This window comes from Onychostruthus taczanowskii, unplaced genomic scaffold, assembly GCF_017590055.1.
Source record: "Onychostruthus taczanowskii isolate IOZ18803 unplaced genomic scaffold, ASM1759005v1 scaffold14, whole genome shotgun sequence".
Lineage (NCBI taxonomy): Eukaryota > Metazoa > Chordata > Aves > Passeriformes > Passeridae > Onychostruthus > Onychostruthus taczanowskii.
The window spans coordinates 14,849,249-14,871,940 of NW_024498573.1; the positions used below are offsets into that span (position 1 = coordinate 14,849,249).

General features: G+C 40.5%; 1 protein-coding gene across 1 annotated transcript in view; it reads left to right on the forward strand.

Annotated features, from left to right (window-relative positions):
* DOCK2 (dedicator of cytokinesis 2) overlaps positions 1 to 22,692 on the forward strand; it is a 157,534-nt gene that overhangs the window by 95,433 nt on the left and 39,409 nt on the right. The window contains exons 28-30 of the mRNA XM_041397569.1: positions 2,055 to 2,153; positions 3,378 to 3,472; positions 17,049 to 17,127. Of these exons, the coding sequence (XP_041253503.1) occupies positions 2,055 to 2,153; positions 3,378 to 3,472; positions 17,049 to 17,127 (273 nt within the window). The remainder of the gene's footprint in view (positions 1 to 2,054; positions 2,154 to 3,377; positions 3,473 to 17,048; positions 17,128 to 22,692) is intronic.

A 22,692-nucleotide genomic window follows, 5' to 3' on the forward strand; every position in this document is an offset into this window, starting at 1 on the left:
AGCAAATATTCATTGCTGCCATTTGGGGATTAGGAGGGAGGGGCAAGCTTTAAACCTATAAAGATGCTAGCAGATGATTTCTGATAGTTGAGATTGCTGGCAAGAAAATGATTAAAGATCAAACAGTATTTGTATTTCCCTGCTTTACAGTTACATGGAAAGGATGGAGGAAGTTTTTGCAGCAAACCGTCCTTACCGACATGTTTTTTATTATCGTTCAGTCCAACTGATGTGAATTTGACAGGTTTGATGTGAGGTCCTGGCCAGCAAGATGTGATCTTTGCTTATGGCTCTTTTCAAGGCATATCATCTGTTAAATTTAAATTCACCATACCCAGTCACTAAGGCATTTGTGCTGTACCACAACCACAGCCATAGCTAGACACATTTTTTGAAGTTGCTTTTAACAAAAGAAATAACCTTCTTAAAATCCTTTTGCCCTTAAGCATCACAATAGATCTATACAATGCTCGCGAAGAAATGCTGCTTATTTCAAGCAGTGATTATTTAACTTGAGTCTGGAAAGGCATTCAGTGGTGAATGTGTAACTACTAAAAATACGAGCTGCTTTTCGTGTCAATTCTCGAACTTCTGCTGGTAATCTTTCTTCAAAATCAAGACATGAGAAGAAAACCCCCACACAATTTCAGTACCAAATCCTTTGCAATTCATTATTCCTTTCAGCTATGAATTTAACACCACAGCAAAAAAAATTGTCTGCTCCAGAACTGTAAAAGTGAAGTACTACTGCAAGAAATCCAGCATTTCTTTTAGAAGAGCATCAGCACCCGAGAACACACGATTTCTTACCTGAAAGCTTGTGGTTTACCTGCAGAAAATGAGTCTTCTTAGCCTTAAAAAGTAGGCAAGGCTCTCACTAGCACAAAGGTTACTCCAAAAGAAGGTACGGCAGGTCCTTGGGGTTGTAATTTCACTCTTTGTATGCAAGAGGTGTGCTGGGTCTGCTCGCGTAGGAATAAATAAATAAAGCCCAGCAGCACGGAGCGGAGAGCAGCTCGTGGAGGGAAGCACAAGACCTCTAGTGGTCACAGGCAGAGCTGAGCAGGGAGTGCTCCTGCTCTGGAACGGGGACAAAATGGTTGGGTGCCACTGTGGTGTGGGGACACAGCGAGCCCGAGCGGCACCGGGCGGCGCGGCCTGCGCGCCAGCTCCGGGCGGCCCGGGCCCGGCCGCCGAAAGGGTCGGGAGCGTCTGGGAAGTTATTCTGAGGGCTCAGCAGTATTGCTGTTAAAATGAAATCAAAGCATTGAAAGCAGGCTGGGTTTTGAGCCAAGAATTAAAACTTTAGCAAATTAAAAGGAATCAATAAGGAGGAATCTTCACGGTCTTAAAGGAAAAGTGCAAATCATTAAATTCACTATTATCGCTCGGGAAATAAACGTCTTTGTGACTTTCTAACTTACACTGAAAACTCAGTGTAAAACTCAGCGCTGGAAATGACGTTGTGTCTTTCAGCATTTTGACTTTAGGAATTGAGAAAAACTAAATACTTCCTTTTGAGGAAGTTTGAAAGAAGTTTTGAGATGTGAAGGTCGTAATGATCTATGGAAGCTTGAGAGTTCCCTAACAGCTGCTTAAACACCTGCAGTATGTGAAAAATGGCATTTCTTGCACTATTTCTTCCTGTGAATAATAGCATTAGAAGAAATTTTTGATTCTAACATATTTTCTTCCCATGAATTCCTAACAGAAGAATCCTAGCGGACATCACATGCTTTTTAGGAGTCTTAAGGTGATAGTGAGTTGTACTTTATATAAGAAGTTTTCTTGTCACAATGTGTGTTTCCATGTGGTATCTCATTAATGATGCAGCTTTCTCACAAGAGCCTGTCCCTTGCCAAGGCAGCTTTTAAAAATCCTTTTGGAGTTCTTAGTTTGTTTTTTTCATCTGGGCTCGCAAAAGCTTGAATATTATTTATTTTTACATGCATAAAGGGATTTTTCAGGCGTTTCACGTGCTTCAATTTTAGAAAGAGTACAATCCAATATCTTCAGTAATCCACATGTGCTGATTCTGCCTGGTTTGCTTTCAGAGTCATTTTGTGGCGTGCATGACAGCGATCCTAAACCAGATGAGCGACCAGCACTATTCAGTGTACATTGAAACTTTCCACCTAAATTCAGAACTAGTGGTGAGTACTAAGTGATCACAGAACTGATAGTTACAATATTTGATTTCCTGTAAAAAATCAGTTGATTGTTTTTGGAGTTTCTTGTCTGATTCTTCCTAGAATTAATTCTGTTGTTGTACAGTTATTGCCTCTGTGTTATTGCACTGCCTCCCTCTTCTAATGGTGGCACTGGACAACACTGAACTCAGAAATTTGGAAGGAAATACATTTCTCTGTTGATCCTGGCACTGAGGTGGTGATGCAATGATCCAGAATAAGTAATGGGATCTTTGTACTGTACTCTTTTGAGAAAGGGGAAAAGAAAAAGAATAAACTCACAACAAAACAACAGCAAAACTTATTCTCAACTAGTTGAACCTTCCCTCCACACTTCACGCCCGGTGATCCATTTCCATTTTCACCATTGAGTCTACTCCTGGTGCAAATAACATTGTAAGTTATATGCAATAAATGCCCTATTCTTGTAGTGCATCCTTTTATTGCAATCTTTTCTGCCATAATTTAATGGTACCAGAAGATTTCCATAGATCTATAGGTGTCCTTTCAGATTTCTGCTGCAGCTGTCAGGTAACAGGTTTGGATTACCTCTACTGTTAGTCCATGGAGGCAATATCTGCACTTGTCAAGAACTGACCACTTTCCTTCCTTCCTTAAAGTCAGAGTGGTGCCATAACTGAAATTTTAAATATGGACTAAATTGAGTAAACAATGAAAAAAATCCTGTATTTTTCAAGCCTGTTCATTCTTATTCATAGTGAGACTAATTCATAAAAAATATCAAATTTTACATTTCCTTCCTTCCTTAAAGTCAGGGTGGTGTCATAACTGAAATTTTAAATATGGACTACATTGAGTAAACAATGAAAAAATCCTGTATTTTTCAAGCCTGTTCATTCTTATTCATAGTGAGACTAATTCATAAAAAATATCAAATTTTACCCAGAAGTACTAAAATTTTTTCTTTCCATTAATTTATGCCTTCTGTTTTCTGAAGATCCCTGTCTGATAACTTTAATGTAATTAATGTAATTCCACTTGGAATCTGAGGCTGCTGTTCTACAGGACTTTGGCTCCAATCTCAGATTTACTGAGATATCACCAGGAGTTCTTCTCTTGAGTTCACTGGGAGAAAGTGGAACCCCCCATCTTGGCTCCTTAATCCCACAGAAACACTTCCAAGTGTGTGTCCCACAGCCCCAGCCTGACTGCAGTTTGTTGTTCCAGGACTTCTTGATGGAAACGTTCATAATGTTCAAAGATCTCATTGGGAAGAACGTGTACCCCTCGGACTGGATGGCCATGAGCATGGTGCAGAACAGGTAAGGAGGGAGCAGCACAGAGCTCCTGCTCTCTGTGCTGCTGGACAGTGACTCCTGTCATACCCTACAAACCATTTTCAGTACAATCTAAGATAACTTTATCATTCCAGTCTGGGGAATGCCAAGAAGGTCATCTGAAACAATCCATTAAATAGCTTGTTGCCTGTGTTTAAGTCCACTTAACATGGAAAGAGAAAATTACCTACTTTTTATCTATTTGGATGTTACCTTTACTGCTGAACTTATTCTGGCTTCTTATTTTCAAAGAAACACTTTGAGTTTAGATGCTGGATTGTCTTATGAAGTGAATACACTTTTTAAGCAAGATTTCTCTTGGCAGTCACCTGTACTACCTTTATTTTAGTTTGGTAGTTTAGGTGGTAACACTGAGTTTTCTAGAAGTTGCAGAGGAACAGGTCTAAGAGTTAAGTGTCAAAAGTGCATAGATTTGAATTAACTTAATCCACAGATGCTGTTTATTTGAAATGTCACAGCTACACAATTCTTCCACTTTTATAATACATAAAAAGAGAGGACTGAGGATAGTCAGCAAAGTTGAGCATCTCCTAAGAGTGCTTAGTGAGGAAAAGATTTGTAAATAAAATTTACAGTTTTGTGATATCAGATTTCGATACTGGATATGTTTTAGTCTAGGATTTGAATGGAATTACATTAAATGAAAAGGTTGGTTGGGGCTTTTTTTTGCATTCCATGATTCAAAAGTGAAGATTTTGTTCTAGATGGTTCTAGTCAGGTGTCCAACCTCACTTTGTCACTCATGGGCATTAATGACCATGCAGAGGGATCCCTGACCCCTCTCTGAGATGGGCAGGGACAGATGTGCTGCTGGATGTGTAAATTCAGGTAATATTTTGTACATTACAGGAGTTTCATCCCTCTTGTTTATTTTGTCTGAGCCACTTTGGCCTCTCAGGTAAACTCTAACTCCTTGCACATTCTTATGTTGCTGCTGCTGTGATTCCAATTAGTTTTGATGTAGCAAGGGTTACTCTAAAAAATAACAGTACTAAAGTACCGATAATCATTTGGCAATGTCAGCACATCAAACCTGTCATATGTAAAAGTGGTTCTCTTATCAAGAAAATGCTGTTGACACCTGCATTATCCACAAGTATGGGATTAATTTATTCTGGGACGGTGGAAAGTGTCTGTCTTTGGTCAAAGAATGTCTTTGGGGCTTGGGGCTTCACCTGGTGGTGTCTGTATTGTGTCAGGTCCTGACAGAAAAAATTGCTTTGGGGGACTGTATTTGTGTTCATGTGCCTCCTAAGGACTCTGAACTCCGTGGACAAGTTGTTCCAGGCAGGTTTTGTTGCTCTAAGCCTTATCCTGTGTAAATAAATAAGTCAGCATTTAAAAATATATTGTTTAGAAGCTATTTAATAGTTTTCCTGTAAACACATTGCTTACCTAAAATGAGTTGGCACTGTTTATACTCCTTGATTATGTTGCTGTTCTCTGGAATGCATAAGGAAATGAGTTATTGATCTTACTTTATATCTTAATTTTATGTTATATCAACAACTGAGAGGGAGGCATTTTATCAGTCTTTATAGAAATTTGGGGTTGTTTTTTTCTTTCTTCGGGTCTTGTGGTGTTTTTTTGAGGGAATGGATATTCTACAAAATAAATTGAAGACTAATTAGTTTTCTAGATTTGTCTTGTTAACATTGTTTACCACAAACCAGAGGAGTAGCTGAGAAAAAGTCACGGGGGATCAGGCTTAGGTCTCCTGTAATAACACCCAGAGAAGAAAAGACAATTAAAACCACAACAAACCGAACACTGAAATACCAGCACAGTGCAAGCTTTGCATTCTCTATTCCCCTGTTAAGAACAGGAGGCTCCATGCAGGTTTTTGCTCCCTGGAGGAGGTGTTTTGCCTCGAGTCTCCCCTTTCAGCATTTGCAAAGAGCCTGGTGAGGGCTGAGGGGCACATCTGTGTGCGCGGTGTCACCTGGGCAGTGGCAGGGTGCAGCTGGTGGCCCTTGTGCCCTCAGGGAGTGCAGCACAGCCTGGCAGCTCCCCTGCATGATCCTGTGTGGTTTGTGGCTTGCAAGGAAAGTGGGAATTGGAGGAGTTTTGCTGTAGGAGGGACTGCAGCGCAGAGATGTGAAATCTGCACATTTACAGAGAGCAGAGAGAGGGAAGAGCATCACCAGCACTGCAGGTCTGGTCCTCTTTGCTGAGCAGGACACCCAATTCCTGATGTCTGGAAGTAAAAACAGGCAGTGCCTGAATGATATCAGGGAGATTTCAGCTAAAAGTTTGATGTCTGGCATAGATGGGGGCACAAATGAGAGAATGACTTCTTACAGGGTCCAAAGGAAGGGAGAATGGGCACATTCTTGTCCAGGAGAAATTCTGGTGGAGGAGCTGAAAGAATTGGAGTAGAAGCTTAATTGACTAAACTTACTGATAGAGCTTTGTCTGTGTCAGGATGGAATGATTCAAATCAAATTACTTTAAATCACTGTGATAAACAAAGTGTTCTTTGCTTCCCAACATGCTCAGCCCAAAGCACTTCTGAGGGAGGCAGAGGTTGTGTGTGACAGGCAGTATTCAGGGAGCAACAGAGAATGAAAAGGGGGAAAGAAATAATGACATTATTAAATACCTTTTATTTTTCCTGTTCTCCCCCCCTCTTCTACTAACAGCAAAATGGAAAGAACATTTTTTTATGGCATGCTAGGTAGGGCAGAACACTTTGGAAAACAGTAACATCATGATTGAGGTCATGAGGATATAATATCTGAGTTGTTTTTGTGATCCTCCATGGTGGATTTAATTAACTTTTGTTCTAATTAAAGTTGCTTACTGCTTTCTTCTTATTAGTTACAACTGCTTGTATGTGCACTTTATTCCACTCATGACACTTCGATATTGGCTATTATCTTATTAAAAGCAGTAATTCCTAAGTACATGGCATTTGTGGGGAAATGCTTCGCTGGTTTAGGCAATACCATATAGTCTGTTTATCTTCCAGCTGTTCATAATTTTAATTTAGAGAGATGGAATTTCTCCCAAGAAATTCATGTACTTTATTGTCAACATGAAGTGCATGGGGAGTGAGATTCGCTGAGTAAAAGGAACAGTTAGTAGGGTTAGCAACTACAGGGAAAGTGTTCACATCCCTTCCCTGTCCTCTGGTAATTGAAATGGTAATTCCTCACAGGGAGTCTGAAAGTATTTGATCTTATCATAATTAACACCTGGGATCAGTTTGGTTGGTGTCCAGTCTGAGATGGCTTAGTGAGCACTTTGATTGTTTGCATGTCCATTTGGCTTGGTTTTTTGAGCCTTGCCCACATTATTTTAAGGTATTTAAAAATAAATGGAAACAGGGTTTCACCAGCACGTTTCAAGGTCAGATCCTACTCCCTGAAAAAACTCCTTCAAGATAACACTGAAGGGTGTTTTCTAACACCAGTAGTTTGGCTTTTTCTAAAATATGTTTTCATTACCTGTGTATCTGAGTGTTTTCAGACATCTGTCAGAGTCAAGTCTTCCCGAGTGCTTTTTAAGTCTAACTTGAAAGGTTTAGCACTGCAGGTATTTGGCAAAAGAGCTGGAATTGTTGTCAATTTTCTTTCATTATACATACTAAAAATAGCTGCTTACTTGCTGATGAACTGCTTTGTAACAGCCTCCAGACGTGGCTCTCATGGAGCTCACCCTTGGAGCACTGTTATTAATTCAGGCAAAGCTCACAGTGCCTTCACATCAGTGTCACCTGCAGCCCCAGGCACTCAGCATCCTCAGCCTGCCAGGGCTGGGCTCTCTCAGTTCTCCTGCTGCTGGCCAGGCAGCAAAGGGAGGCACAATAAATCCCTCCTTGGTGCCAGCAAGGGACTGCTGGGACTTCTGCTCAAGAGAGGACAGTAGGCATTCCAGTCCTGCGTTTTGTTGGGGTTTTCTTGGGTTTTCTTGTCATAGATGAGCAGAGAATGGCTCCTTGGCTCCTGAAAAACTTGTTTTTCATGTATGTATGTGTGGTCCTGAGCACAACCTTGGAATAAGTGTCCAAGGCCAGGCTGGACAGGGCTTGGAGCAATCTGTCCCAAGGGAAGACGTCCCTGCCATGGCAGGGGGTGGAATGAAATGAGCTTTAAGGCCCCTCCAACCCAAACCATTCTGGGATTCCATGAACTCAAGTTGAAAGGGATAAAAACCTCAAACTAATTAAAATATTTGAGCTACTTTTTAGTCTTCCATTTATCTGTTGGTGGGAATAAAATATATATATTTAAAAAACAAACAAACAAACAACACATACCAACCCCCAGATGAATAGTTTAGGTTAGTTTTACCCTAGAAGCTGATTCATTTATGTAACTAAGATTGGATGACAGTGTTATGGTTTATTTTGTGCAAATAAGGCAGAATTTAGAAGGCTGATCTGCTGCACACAAGTAACTCTTGTCTTTGATCTTGTTTTGCTCTGCAACTTTTGACTGATTTAAACAACTTCTTATAGAAATGCTGTTGTTTTTATAAGGGCTTGAATTTTCAGGGGAGCAGAATACATTTACACACAGGCTTATGGCATATTGCAGAACTTTGTAATTGTAATGTATGAAAAAATATTTTAAACAACAAGTATAAATGTCTAACGAAAATATTCTTTTATGCACAGTTGCAGAAAAGACTCAATAACATGTGCAAAGGGTATTGTAACATGTGCAAACAAATGTTACTGTTTAGTCATTGATTTAATTGTGTACAGTGATAGGATGTGTCCTTGGACAGTTTGGCTTTGTTATGAGACTAAAAATGCCCTTATTGAAATGCAGTTTCCCTGTTAATATAAAGTTCCTTTCAGAGGGAAATTTATTTTTTTGTTGTTTCCCCTGCTGAGGTATTTGGTTCATAATGCCTCAGTATTTTGTATCTCCTGTCCATTAAATCTAGATTCTTCTGTTTCCTCATTGTCTTTCTCAGTCTGTACAAAAGTCAGTGTTTGTTATCAGGGAAATGCCATTAAACAGTCCTGGGGCAGGGCAGATGAGAGCAGAGGAGTAGCTGTGCTTTCCCTGTGGGCTGTGCCTTGCTCCCATGGAGAATCTCCCTGCCAGCTGTGGCTGATCCCCCCGTGCTCTGCTGGCTGCTCCCAGCCTGGCACAGAGTCACTTCCACCTGCCTGTGCCAATGTCACCCTGCCTTGCCATCACCTGCATCCTCCTAGCACAAAGATGCTTATTCTGCACCAGCTCTGTGTGCTGCTGGTTGTTCTCTGTGTCCTGGAATTATGTGCTTACCAGGAATCTAAACACTTCATTAGGTGCTGGCTGCAGCAGATATCTGCTCAGCAAGGGAGGCGGCTGCCCATCGTGGTCATGGAACAGAGTGGATGTCTGGTGGCTTTAACTGCAGTCATTTCTTTCATCTTTTATCTGAATGCAGAGAGAAAACATGCAGGGAGATGTCCCATTCCCACTCCCAGTGTGGAGTGTCTCATCTTTCCTGATATCAGCTGCTGGGATGCTCACACCCCCAGACTGAGAGCTCTCTGAACTAAAAGAGAAGTCCTCAGTGGAGAGAATAACTCAACACACACACACAAAAAAAAACCAAGCCAAAAAACCAACCAAACAAAAAAACCTCTATCTATCTATCTATCTATCTATCTATCTATCTATCTATCTCTATATTATACAATAATATATAATAATTATATATTATATAATAATATATAATTATAATATATAAAATATTTTTTCATTTATATATAGGTAATTTGATGTTCTCAGGAAGTCAGTGAGATAAACTGTTACTTTCCTAGATACAACTTCGACTTTCAGATAGAAACCCCTAAGGTTCTCTGCTATGTGGCCTGTTATAAAATGTTTTCAAGTATTTTAATTTTAATAAAACATCTGGGGATTAAGACAACGAGGAGTATTTTCCCCTCTGTAGACTATATGTGCAAATGAGTAAAAGACATTGAAGAGATAACTCACACAAACTGTTCTTTGTCACTGCAAAAAAGACTAAAAATTCAATACTCATAATTTTCATTAGTTGTAAGTGCAATTAGCAATCCTTCTGTATTCCCCATTCTGAGTAACTTTGACCAGAATTCATCTAATTAGAGATTTTCAGGAAATAAAATATATGCAATTTCCTTGTATTTAACATTATTTTGAAGAGTTAATTTTCATATTTTTTTACCAGAAGCATCACAAAAAAACCCTGCTGGTGTATTATGCATTTGCTGCATTATCATCTCTTTTAAAATTCATAGTCTGCTGGTTCAATGCAACAAAAATCAGTGGAAGAACTGAGAAGTAATTTTGCAATATCAATTCAAACTTCTCTCAAAAGTGAAGGCTGTGGGAGTTAATTACTGTGTGACATCCTGACACAACCATGTTAAGACATTACATTCATCTTTAAGAACAGGGTTTCAGCTTTGTGTCTGATTCCCATTCTTGATTAGCACTAAAGACAGCGTGTGATTGTTAATTTTTTCATTAATTCAGAATATTTCTACTACGTAAAAAATTGTCTGGAATGCACAGAAAAGCAGAGGAGACAGAAGTGAGAAGGAAGTCACAATATAAGCAAAATTAGTGAAAGTAATGAGGTACTGAAAGCTCTCAAGCTGATTTATTAGAGCCCATTCTGGCAGCTCCTTGTATGCTTCATTTTCAAGCCATGAAGTTCCTTAAAGCATTCAAAACATCCCATTTCCAGGAGTTTGGCATTAAAAGTGCACCTAATATGCAGATTTGAAAATGTATTTTGGCTCCTAAATGAGAGTTACACAGTGTTTAAAGCATGTTTTGGGTAGATGCTGAAGGGAAAGCCGCCTACAAAGAGCCTGTTGAAGGGTCTCACATGGAAACATGGCTTTTCTGGCACAAAACCACTGCACATTCCTGACTTCCCCTGGGAGTTCATTGTGCTGCTGTCAGAGTAACTCTGACACATTACAGCATGCAGTGTTCTGGGTGCTTGGTGTAGCTGTTTAATGCACATTTTCAAATAATGCTGCTAGGAAAACCACGATGTATAATTGAGACAAGCCCCAATATTATAATTGAGACAGGAGCAGCTGGGGCACAGCCATTTTGGAGCTGCTGCTTTCTGACCGTGTTGTTTAGTTACACTCTGGGTGTACATTGGAAAAGAATTTAGGAATATGGCAGTTGCTCTATCATTAGAATTCAATATGAATTGTTCAAGAAATTATTCTTCGGTCTGTAGCGAAGCTGAGTTGACACAAGAGAGAAATATGATGAAATTATTCTCCTTTCTTTGAGCCACTGGCCATATTTTTCCAGTTACCATGGAAGTGAATTTCTTCCCAAGTGTTGCCATTATTGTGCTCTTCATAATTAGGTTTCATGTAGCCACAAGGTTTTTAAATATTGTTTCCATCTTGCATTACCCTTCATTTCTGAATCAATGATTGCCATGGTATTAGGAGATCATATCTGCTGTTGCTTGGTGGGGTTTTTCATTATTTCACCTGTAGTACCTGTGGGGTTTAGTCTCTCCTGTCACACTGGCTGCTTGTCTGATCTCTCTGCTGTGTATTTTGTACCTTCCAGCTTTAGTTTATAGCTGCAATTCACTGTTCCAGTCCTTGACAATGACCAGCATCAGGTGTTGTGGTTGCCAGGGTCCCAGGTCGAGGGCAGAGATGAATCTGACTCCATCTTCTTAGAAGGCTGATTTATTATATTATGATATCATATTATATTAAAAGAAATAATATACTAAAACTATACTAAACTATAGAGAAAGGGATACATCAGAAGGCTAGAAAAGAATGAATAATAAAAACCCGTGACTGACCAGAGAGTTGGACACAGCTGGACTGGATTGGTCATTAAGTCAACACAATTCACATGGAACCGATCAAAGATGCACCTGCTGGTAAACAATGTCCAAAACACAGGGAGAAGCAATCAGATAATATTGCTTTTCTTTTCCTCTGAGGCTTCTCATCTTCCCAGGAGAAGAATCCTGGGCAAAGAGGATTTTTCAGAATATCATGGTGACAGTTGGGGTTTGGGTCTGACCCACACTTGGAACCTTCTCATTCTGTAACATGCCTTCTTCTGCATGTTCTGCACACAACAAGGAAGAGAAAAGGTGACAAGCCCCCAGGAGAATCATTTGACTTTAGCTGCTTTTCCCTGGTGTTTCCCTTATGTTACAATACCCATCAGGTGTCCTCTGCACAACATTTTATGAGGATGATACTAAGAAGTTGATGTAAATTATGGATGAGTATTATTTTGCCTCTGCTATTCCCTGCTCCAGATCTCATAGAATTGGCATAATGGCCAAACTTTTTCTATCCAAACTCAGGAAAGATCTTTAAAGATAGTAGTCAGTTTGCAAGGGTTTGCAAGAACTTCCCTCATATTCCTCGTCTGTTCAACTAGAGGATTCACCGATGAAAATCCTGACTGATCAGTTTTGGGGATTAAAAAAAACACTGAAGTTAGTGTAACTCCTTCTGGCTTGAATTTTGGACCAAACTCTCTGAAGGAAAAGCACTTTGGGTTTGTGGCAAGAACTTCTGAATTGTAAAAACTGTCCATGCCTTCACTGGCTTTCAGATGTGACTTAAAAAAAAACATAATATGCTATCATTTTAATGGCTTCTTTGAATAAGTTTTCACAACACAGGAAATAGGCTCTTTTAAACTTTATTTTTGTGTGTCTGATTATCCCGTAGAAGTTTGTACTTAATTCATTTTGCACCTGTCATTCCATCAGTGCAGTTGTGGCGTGAGGAGCCACAGCAGCAGGAGCTGGAGCTGATGCTCATAAATTCCTGAGTGAATTCATTCAGCCTTCACCTCAGGATCTGGGTTACTCAGCTCAGAGCTGAAGCAGTGAACTCCCAGATTTCAGAGTCATGTGGACCTGAAAAGACATTGAAGAGCATCTCACTGCTTTAAAAGAATTCACCTGAGGAGTCTGAGGAAAGGGCTGTTCATTATTTTGGAAATGTTTCTAGTGCTGAATCTGATTTATGCACCTGTCTCAAAATCATGCTGTGGACCCAGAAGCATTCTTTCTTTGGAACAAGGTGCAGAAAAAGGCCAGATTTTGCAAAGCCACCTAAGAACAGTCAATGTGAACTTAAGGTTTTGTTTGTTTGGGATTTTTTTTTTTTTTTGGGGGGGGGTCTGTTTGTTTGTTTGTTTTATTAAATTCTCACTTCATTTTATGTTGCAAAAAGCTGATGTAACAATTCTAAGTAGCTTGCTAAAAATAACTTAGAGTTGCAGATCTGAATTTTAGGTTTATTACCTATTTACACTTCAAAAGCAAGGACAACATGCAGACCTATTTTACTGTTAGACAAAATCATCATCTGAGGAATAGCCTTGAAATCCTGTTTTGATTAATATGTTGTTTATGAATCCAGAGTTCTTTCCTTGCTCCATCTCAATCCTTCTGTTTTATTTTAGGGAGAATCAGCTTAAAATCAAATTTTTATCTTAGAGTGACATGAATTTTCAGTTTTTTCTGCCTTAAATTGTTTCTGTGTTAGTTAAGGTACTGTTCTCCCCTGTTTGGAACAGATACCTAAGTGTGTGAAACCAAGTACAGCTGCACAGGTTTCTATTCTTTGGGCCCTCTTTCCAGCCAAAAGTTTTAACAAATGTCTCTGACAACACAATAAAGTAAATCAGAAACAGCAGGAAATTCAGAGAGAGAGAGAGGAAACAGGAGCAGTTAAACCATGGCAATTTTGTTGCTGTCCTAAGCCAAAACCCTGCATTTTTATGCCTAGAGACTTTGGACTTTAAAGATCTTCCATAAATCTTCGGGCCCAAGAGTTTATATGAGCTGTACATTAGAAGCATCAATCCTCATAAACTCAGGAAATATCATTGAAGTTATTGTCGGTAAAGGAATTTCAGCAATTTTAGATCACAATTATTTAAACTGATGAGAAATTAATTGTGTTGTGACTGTAGAAAATTTATTGTGTCATTAAAATTAATTGAAAATGTGACCGTTTAATTTATGTCTTTAAAAATTAGTGTTTGAAATTATATTTTCTCCTTTTTTTCATTAAAATCTCACACTATTTTACAAGTACCTGTTTATTTTCATACTTGTGGCTACTTAATTAATTCCCCTTTTTGGTGAAAGTGGAGACTGAGGCAGGACAGTGCAATCACTGAGGCATTGGCAGGAGGCAGGAACAGCATTCAAACCCGCTGCCTAAGTGACTCCCAATGACAGGAATAGATACACCCTTTAGGCAAAACACAAATGAATGAAAATATTTGCAACTTGACAGCCTGGAAATATTGCATGCTCCCTGCAAATGTGTCCTTCCAGTCTGTCAAATAAAAATATTTGTGAGAGTGAAAGGGATATTTACAGAAGACAGCTTACATATAATTATATTGTATAGAGACCTGTAAATATTTTTAATATTTTTATGATTTCTACTTGACATTAAATACCTCAGTATTTCTTAGGTGTCCTTGAGGTTTTTCTATATGGCTAAAAGTAAAACTTAATCAAGCTCTTCACAAAAATTTTTATTATACCCAGTAATATGTCCGCACTATGAAATAGATTTCCACTAATAAAGTTCATGTCTGTTTAAGGTATGATTATTTCTACTCTATCTTGCATGATATTTCTGTTTAAAGAGTAAAGTACTGAAATGTGTTGGATTTTTTTTTTTTTGCAAGAGAAGTTATTAGCACCAGATTATACCAGAGTCTGGCTAAACTGGATATTTAGGTGATGTGTTTTGTCATGGTGCTGGAGCAGTGTGGAAATGCACAGAATTTGGGAATTATAAAAGCCTCAGAAATGGAAGACAACCCCTCCTGCTCCAGCCAAAAACCATGAGTGAAGGGAAATGCTCTCCCTGAGCAGCTGGAGCTCAAGAAGTTGCTTATGTGAGTTGGCAAGAAATAAACTTTGCAAATCCAATGGTCTAGAGCAATACCGAAAACAACACTGAAAAGGCCTTGACCTAAAATTCATGTTCAGAAGAAGAATGATGATGATGAAACACAATAACCTGTCTTGATTCTGCCAAGCTGTGTGGGGTTTTGTGCTGCCTGAAATAAATCACTCTTCTAGAATCCCCTTTTTTTGCAGCATCTTAAGCTGTTTGTGTCAAGTATCAGGCAGCTTGGAGGAGATAAATGTCCCCATGCGAGGGGAGCTTTAGGGAAGAACGTGTTTATTTGCTTGTGGGCAGTGTGGGACAGCTCCCAGCAGGAATCCCCTTTAGGAGTTGGTCACATAAAGGTGGCAGAGCCTGGGAGGTGGCACTGGGGGCACAGGGCAGCCCTGTGACACCAACATGAGGTGTTCAGCAGAGCAGTGACAGCCTGCAAGGGCAGCACTGGGCAAAATCTGGTTCCTGGGACTGGAGGAGATTTGATGCCTCTTGGCTTGTCACAAACCAGCCCCTTAATTCAGCTGGCATGATTAGCTGAGCCAGTCTGGAAAATGAGATCAGAGGATGCCCTGGACCACGGGGAGGAAGCTGAGCTGAGTGTGTGGGGTGATGTGGCAGTGACACAGCACCACCAGAAATCTGCTCCTTTCCCCTGCCACAGCTCCTGCAGTGTCCCTCTGGTCACCTGAACAGAAAGGACTTGGCAGATGTGACAGCATGCACAGTTACTGAATTTCCATGATCCCATCAGCAATGCAGGGGAATGTTACACAGATGGAAGTAAATTCTTCTGTAGGTTTTCACAAGGAACGTTTTCCTCTTGGAGAGCCTCACCCCCACCAAGGGATCTCACCCCAGCCAGTCACTGCTCTAATGAAGCAGGGAGCTCCTGGGGGTGGCTGCTCAGTGGTTATGTGGGAATCCCTGTCGTAAGCTTGCCAAAAGCTGAACTTTTCCTTTACCTCCCTCATTAAGAAACTGAACTTAGCCCTTCTGATTTATCTTTTTTTTTAATCTTTTTTTTTTATCTTTTTTTTTTTCTCTCTTTGTGATGAGACTCAAACTCCTTTCCTGGCTGTTGTGTTTCTCCAGTGGCTCACAGAGGGCTGCCAGGGGAGCAGTGTAACAGCAGAGCTTGTTTGCTGTGTTCTACCAGCCCCCATGGCGTTAATGGTGTTCCCTTCAGTTTAGTCTTTGATGTGTCTGATCACTTCTGAGCCAGTGTGAAATCCAGGCATTTGCAGCACCCTGTACCAATGAGCTGCAGAATTGAGCAAGATTAACACACAACCTGGGTTTGCTTGCTTTGGATGCACACCCTGTCTGTGTGCAGGGCTCTCTGGTGTTTCCCTGAGAACCTGTGAGCTCTCAGTCTCATCTTCACGTTACTTTGGATTTTATAGGTCCTGTCACCTCCCTCCTGTGTCACACTGTCCCTGACTGAGGGTCATTTCTGTGTCACAATTATTTCCGTGTTTTCTTCTCTCTTCTTTCTTTTTCTATTTATCCTTTTGAGATGGGACACCAAAAACACCACAGAGAACCCAGCACAAGGACACAGCATTCCTTGGGCAGTAACATATGGATATCCTGTGGTTTCTTAATCCTTTGCTGATAATCCTAATTATCGAATTATTACTTTCTCTGATGTTGCTAATCACTGAGGTGGTGGGGATTTCTGGACCTGGCTGTTGTAACTATTGTATTTTTATCCTGTCTGGGAACATCTAGTTGACAGCCAATCATTATATTTGAACAATTAGGATTGGTTTTCCCTTTTGTTCACCATTCTGTTTCTCCTTACAGTGTTTTCCATAGAAATATTTCCATTTAATAGCTTTAAAAAAATTACCTATGAAGCAGAGGCAAATGATCACTTTCAGTCAATTTCCAATTTTGAAAACAACTGAATTATTAAAATAAACTTTATAAATATTTAAAGATTCAATTGATTTTTGTTTTACAAATGTCCCATGCTGGGAAGTCAGAAATTAGCTTTAGAAACATGACTTAATCATGCTGCATTAATCAAGAGCTTTAATAGGTGCTGCTTTTCAGGCTGGAGGGGGAATGCTCATGCTCTTACTCTTGGAAGAAGTAACTGTATAGTGTTTTGAATGCGTATTTTCACTGTTTGGAAAGTTTTTATAATCCACCTGTGGAGGAAGGTGGGCAGAGGTGTTGTCCTGCCCTCCCCACCTGTAAGAAAACTGAGAAGCTGCATTTTATGTCTTTGAAGTGCAGCTTGTAAGTGATGATGTGAGCACAGGAGCTGTTCCAGCTGCCAGACCCCGAGAGCAGGTGATGCCACCCTTGTGAGTGACCTGGCTTTGGCAGAAGGTGACACTGGGCTTGAAAGAATTGCTCTGTTTTCTCAGGAATGCAGCAGTGTGTGCAGCAGGGGAAAGAAAATTCTATTGTCTGACTTTTCCAGCAGAAGTGAGAAACTTTTCTGACAATTGTGTAATTGTTTTAATGGGTAACACTCTAAGTCCTGTGCCACTGTACAGATTGTCACCTGCTGTGCTCATGTGTGATGCTCCCAGTGTGCTCAGTGACAAATGTGCTGCCACTAGTATCACACACAGTGGGTATTGATTGCCAGAGGTTACATTCATTTATCTGTGCCATGCTTTTTTGGTTTTTTAGGGTCTTCTTGAGAGCCATCAACAAATTTGCAGAGACAATGAACCAGAAATTTTTGGAGAACATGAATTTTGAAGTCCAAGTAAGTATTTGGGGTTTTTGGCTGAGCCAAAGCAGCATGTGCACATCTCCAGAGCCCCTCCTGAGGCTGTGCCAGTATCAGTTTCAGACTGATATTTACAGTTTCAGACAGGCTGTGGATTTGGGTGGGGCAGGATTGGACCATGTGACCTCAGAGCTGGGCTTTGATCATTTATGATAAGGCACCCAACCAGGGTATTTCCTTCTGTGACTCTGTTCAGGACTGACAAGCAGAAAACTCTTTTTTTCTTAGCCAGCCAAGTGAATTCAGCAAGTCAATCTCAGATGTAACACAGGGAGCCTTTACAATGTCAGTGCTATGGATGTAGGACAGAAAGAGCTTAACTTTGCTGATTCCTAGAGTATTTAGCACATAGAATTTATTTTTGATCTGTTGTCTTCCCTGACAAGTCTATCCTCATCTATTTATTTTTATTAGTTCTTTCTGTAATCATTTTTAGTTAGGGTTAGTTGGGTTTTTTGTTTGTTCAATATCATTCTGTGCAACTGAACTGTTTTGTTATGCATTTTACCACATTTGGCTTCCTTTAGATAAAAATGAAAATATCTGTAGTTTTCACATTCATTACATTGGTATTAAAATGTAAATACGCTTTTAGATTCAGGATTTGTCACTAAGTGCTGCCTGATCATGGTGTGTGAAGTTATTCTGTTTCACCCTTTACATAAAGTTCAGGGCTTTATATTTCATGGTTCATCTCACAGCTTTCAATCTGTTTTAAATGATTCCACTTGTGCTAAAAACTGCTTGGGAATTGGTCTCTTGGTCCTCAACACAAAACCCCTTGGTCCCAAATAGCTGCAGAGGAGCCACATTAGTGGTTACACAGGAAGAGTTTGAAAGACAGCACTGAAAAGAAAGATGCAAGATTCACACTCAGTTACAGTGGCCCCAAGTAGGAAATGTGGAGCTTTTTCCAGCTTCAGTTCATTAAAAATGTTTACCTTCAAAAGGTGTGATTATACAAATGTATTTATATATGATGTTAATTAAGACTTTTGAACCACAATGAAAGATGTTTCTTCCAACGAACTTAAAATTGATTTTTTTTAGTAAATATCCCTGTTGGAAACTCTCAGGCCCTTGACATATTTATGATACAACCTGTCCTAGGCTTTATCTGTTTATTAACAAGGAGTTTATAACCCATTGTTCCTGTGGCACTTGATCACTTTTTACTGCACGATGTGTCAGTAATTTTTTTAAGCAGATAACAAAGGCCTGAAAGACATCACCATGTGCAGGATACCAAAATCACACAGACAATAAAGACTGGATCTGTCACAGTTTTATTAAGGTGTACACTGCCTTTTTCAAATGAAAGCAGCAGTTTGATCTGGAGCCTTTATTTCAGCTCTTTCCTGTGGCAATTCTCTGCCTCCCAAAGGGTTATCAAACAACCAGGGACATTGTGGTTCAACACTGCACCTTGTAGTTCAAGGGGATGCATTAATGCTCTTTTATTCATGACTTGTCAAATATCTGGAGGCTCTGAGTAAGGTAAACAATGTTACAATAAATAAGTGGTGGCCTGTAAAGAATTGTAATACCTTTATAGTCTTCATAAGAGACTTTAAAGTACAAAGCAAGGTGTTACTTGACTTTTCTTTCATGAATAAAAGCTCTGCAAACCTTCTAAGAGTTGCCTAAATATACCTATTCAAAAAGTTGCTACTAGACTAAAAAAGGTCTGAATAGTGCAAAGAACGTTGTTCAGTATCCTGAATTATAAATTTAAATTTTATTTCCCACAGTATTTTTTATTAATATATCTTGGCTGTAAGCAAACCTGAGCAGTGGTTAACTCAAAGTAAATGAGAAACTCCTGTACTTTATAAAATACCTTACAGTACAGCTACTGTGTAGCTGTATTTCTATTTTTATTTTTATTTACATTCCTATTAAAAAATAAGAATGGGACAAAGAAACTTGCTTTCTCTATTTTGAATTGAGAGAAAATTTGGAAGAGTGTAACTTTCATGTTTGTTAAGAGCTGCAGCCTGATAATCACATGGGCTGTTCATCCCCATCTCCAGCCCCACACATCCCAACCCTCAGGTGGCTTTGGGGCAGGTCCCTGAGCCCACTGCAGGAGGAGCTGAGTGGGCTGGGGAGAATGGAGATGCAAATCAGTCAGAGTGTTATTTAAAATAGAAAGATGCCACACCTTTGCAAACAAGTGCATGATTTTTACTGTTTGCAGGATGGTGTTCTCAGATCAGATTATTAAGAGCTAGAGCAAAGTCTTAATTAAAAGAAAAATTTGAAAAGCTGTTTAGAGCACAGGAAAACAGATCTGAGGATTTTCACTTGGCTGAGTGGCTACATGGCAATAAATAGTAGACAACCAAAGCAAACAAAGCAAGTCAGCTGTGAAGCAGCTGAGCATCTAAGAAAGTGTGGTTTAAATCTAGAGAGATGCAAAGAAGAAATTTTTTGCTACTCTAGCTGAGCTTGTTAAATGGAGAAAAAAAAAAAAAAAAAAAAGGGTTCCTGGATACGTTCTTGTTTGCAAAGCAAATTGTTTTTTCAATTTCTTATGTGATTCAGGTAGTAGAGAAAGAGGTGTTACCATTTAGGGCCGTTTAGGGAAAGGATGTGCTCTGTCTGATCAAGAGTGGGCCAGTTCTTCAGTTTAGAGCTCAGCATTGCCTTAAAGCCATAGGTTCAGTGCTGAGGCTGCTGGATAGAGAGAGAAATCCCAAACCCCTGCCCAGCACCGCAGTGAAGTGCTGTTAAATTTCCTGCCCTAGCACAGTCATCCCTCAGATCCACCCTCCCATTTAGGCAGGGAGCCCTTCCCTGTCCCCAGAGCTGTAACGCCGAGGTTGCCGTTGCACTGGGCAGGCAGCAAGGGCCACAGTGGGCTTTTGGCTTGGGGATCTTTGTTCTTGGAGGTAAAAAACTCAGCTGATATCTGAGGTTTTGTGCCTGCTGGGTGGGGGGTGGCTCTCCTTGGGTTGGGTTTTTTTCTGGGTTTGCACACAGAGTGCCCAAGGGATGGATTCAGTACATCAGTGGCACTCAGAGGTCGTGTCCTGCAGAGATTCTCCAGTGTCAGCATGCATCAAAACCTAGCACAACAAAACCAGGTCTGCCTGGAGGGCTTCTGTTATGGAATATTTACTGTTGTGCTGATAAAATAAAGCTGTTAGCTGCAGAGGAAATAATTTTACAGGAGAGAATAGAGTGAAATTTCATTAAGTTATTGGCCAAAAATAAACCATGAAGTAGGAGTGAAGGAGAGCTCCCAATATTCATGGTGCCTACAGTACAAACAGTGACAGAATCTTGCATAATGCATGACTCTGCATTCTTCAGTACTGAACATAAATTGGAACATGAGGATTTAATGCACAGAAATCTGGAGTTTCAGCAGGAATTATTGGAATAGGTAAAAGCCCTCAATATTTAGCAGTTTCTATTCTATTCATGTCCCTGGATTTGAAACAAGTTATTTTCTTGTATTTATGTTTAGCTATAAAGAGGTTATGGTAAGTATTGAAACATGTTATCTAGAAAGGCAGGGAATATTTTCTCACTCCAGGATTCTGAAGAATGAATTCAGCAGTTGACCTGTCTGAAGCAGTTTAGCAGCTCCTGCCTTGGCACGTGGAGCTGAAGCAGCTGAGCTGGCAGGTGTCCTTCCAGGTACACGTTCAGAGCTTGCAAGGAAAAGTCAGAAGGCTTACAACTGTGGAAAGTACTCTAGCTTAAGGCTGTATTCATGTCTTGGTTTGAAAAGACAGGTGTCTGCTAAGGAAGGCAGGAGCCTCCCCTGAAATGGAAAATGTAAACCCCCTCCCTCCCAATTGTTGTAATTTTGAAATTAAGGGGCTCTCAGGCAAAGATATGGGAATAGGAATAACAGTTCTTTATTAGCGAAGAAAATAAAAAATAAAATAAACAATGCAGTAATGCAAAACAACCCTGCCAGAGTCAGAACATGCCCTGACCCTCTGTGGGTCAGGGTGGTGGCACAGTCCCATCCCATGGGGGTTCAGCCCTCCTGCAGTGCCAGCTGTGGTTCTGCTGGAGCAGGGATCCTGCACAAGGCTGGAGTTTTCCTCTGAAGCTCCAGGGCTGCTGGAGATGGGCCTGCTCTTCCTCTGGCAATGCAGGGCAGGAGAAAGCTGCTCCTCTGGGAATGCAGTGGGCAAAGGCTGCTGTGCTGTTCCAGGCTCAGATTGTATCCAGGTAGGAATGCTTGGCTCCTGCCCTGGGCAGAGCATCTCCCCATGGGATGATGGAATTTGATCAGCCATGCAGGGACACTCCCTGGCCATGGACAGCAGAGATCTCCTGGAGGGAGGATTGGCTGTGGGAGAGATAAAGAAAACTGCCCAAAGAACAGCAGAGAACTGCCCCAGCTCTGACAGACAGGAACAGAATACACACACCCATTTCCAACCAAGACAGTTCAGGATGACCCTATGGAGAGAATATAAGGAGATACATTGATAGCATAGAGGAAAAAAAGGCAAGCAGGTCTGAGGTTAGACTTTCCCCTGAAGACCATGACAATCAATGTCTTATTGCTCATTTGACTTCTTTGTTGCATTTCATGCCAACAAAAAGCTGATCAGTGTGATTGCAAATTGCTTCTTTTTTTCTTTTCCATCTTTTTGTTTGTTTGCTCCCAATATTATTTAAAATAATATTCCCAAGGGTTCCCTTAGTTGATTGCAGAGCTGTCTCAGGCAGTGTCTGCACACTGGTTCCCCCAGCCAGGACCACATGATGCAGTTTTATGAGGATTTGTTGTGGGCTGCCTTTGATGTTTCCTTTTCTCTGGAGGTGGAGAGTGCTGGTGGTGTAGGGCTCATTGTCAGCTTCTCCTGGTAAAGACAATAGAAATTCAGCCACTGGCATAACATCCAGTCTTAAATGGTGTGTCAGAGTTGGGATTTCTGCTGGTTTGTATCAGTAACAGTTCTTTAGGGATTTGCCAGTTTCAAATGTGAAGATTGGACACCATGTCCAGACCATTGCTTTTAGCTGGGCTTTTGCAGATGGATTTCGGATGCAGGAGTTGAGATAGGCTCTTTAGAAGAGGCTTAACAAAGAAACAAAAATCTTAAAAATTGTGGAATATATTTTGGAAAAAGTGTTCCCTGAAGGTTACCCTGGTGTCTTTGGTTTAATTGTAACAAAAACTACTTATGCGACACATTCATGGTATCCTCAGCAGCTGTCTGAGAAGATGCCATCTGTGGTAAATAGGACAATTCCAGGATGATTTTGTTTCTGCTGGGAGCTGATGTCATTGCAAGGTGTTACCCTGCCCAGGACAGAGCATTTTCACTCTGCTGTCACTGTCACCTCCTGGCTCCATCACCTTTGGTTTGGAGTCTTGCTCTGCACAGGAGGGGTTTCCATGCGGGAGGGAGCACACCTGCCTTGTGACCATCCCACCCTTGGTGCCACTGGATTCCTGCCTGGCTTTGGAGCAGGATTCCCTTGGGAATGTCCCTGCTTGGAGATGGCAGCATCTGACACCTCCAGGGTGACCAAACCCAAACCACCCTCCCACAGCTGCTGCAG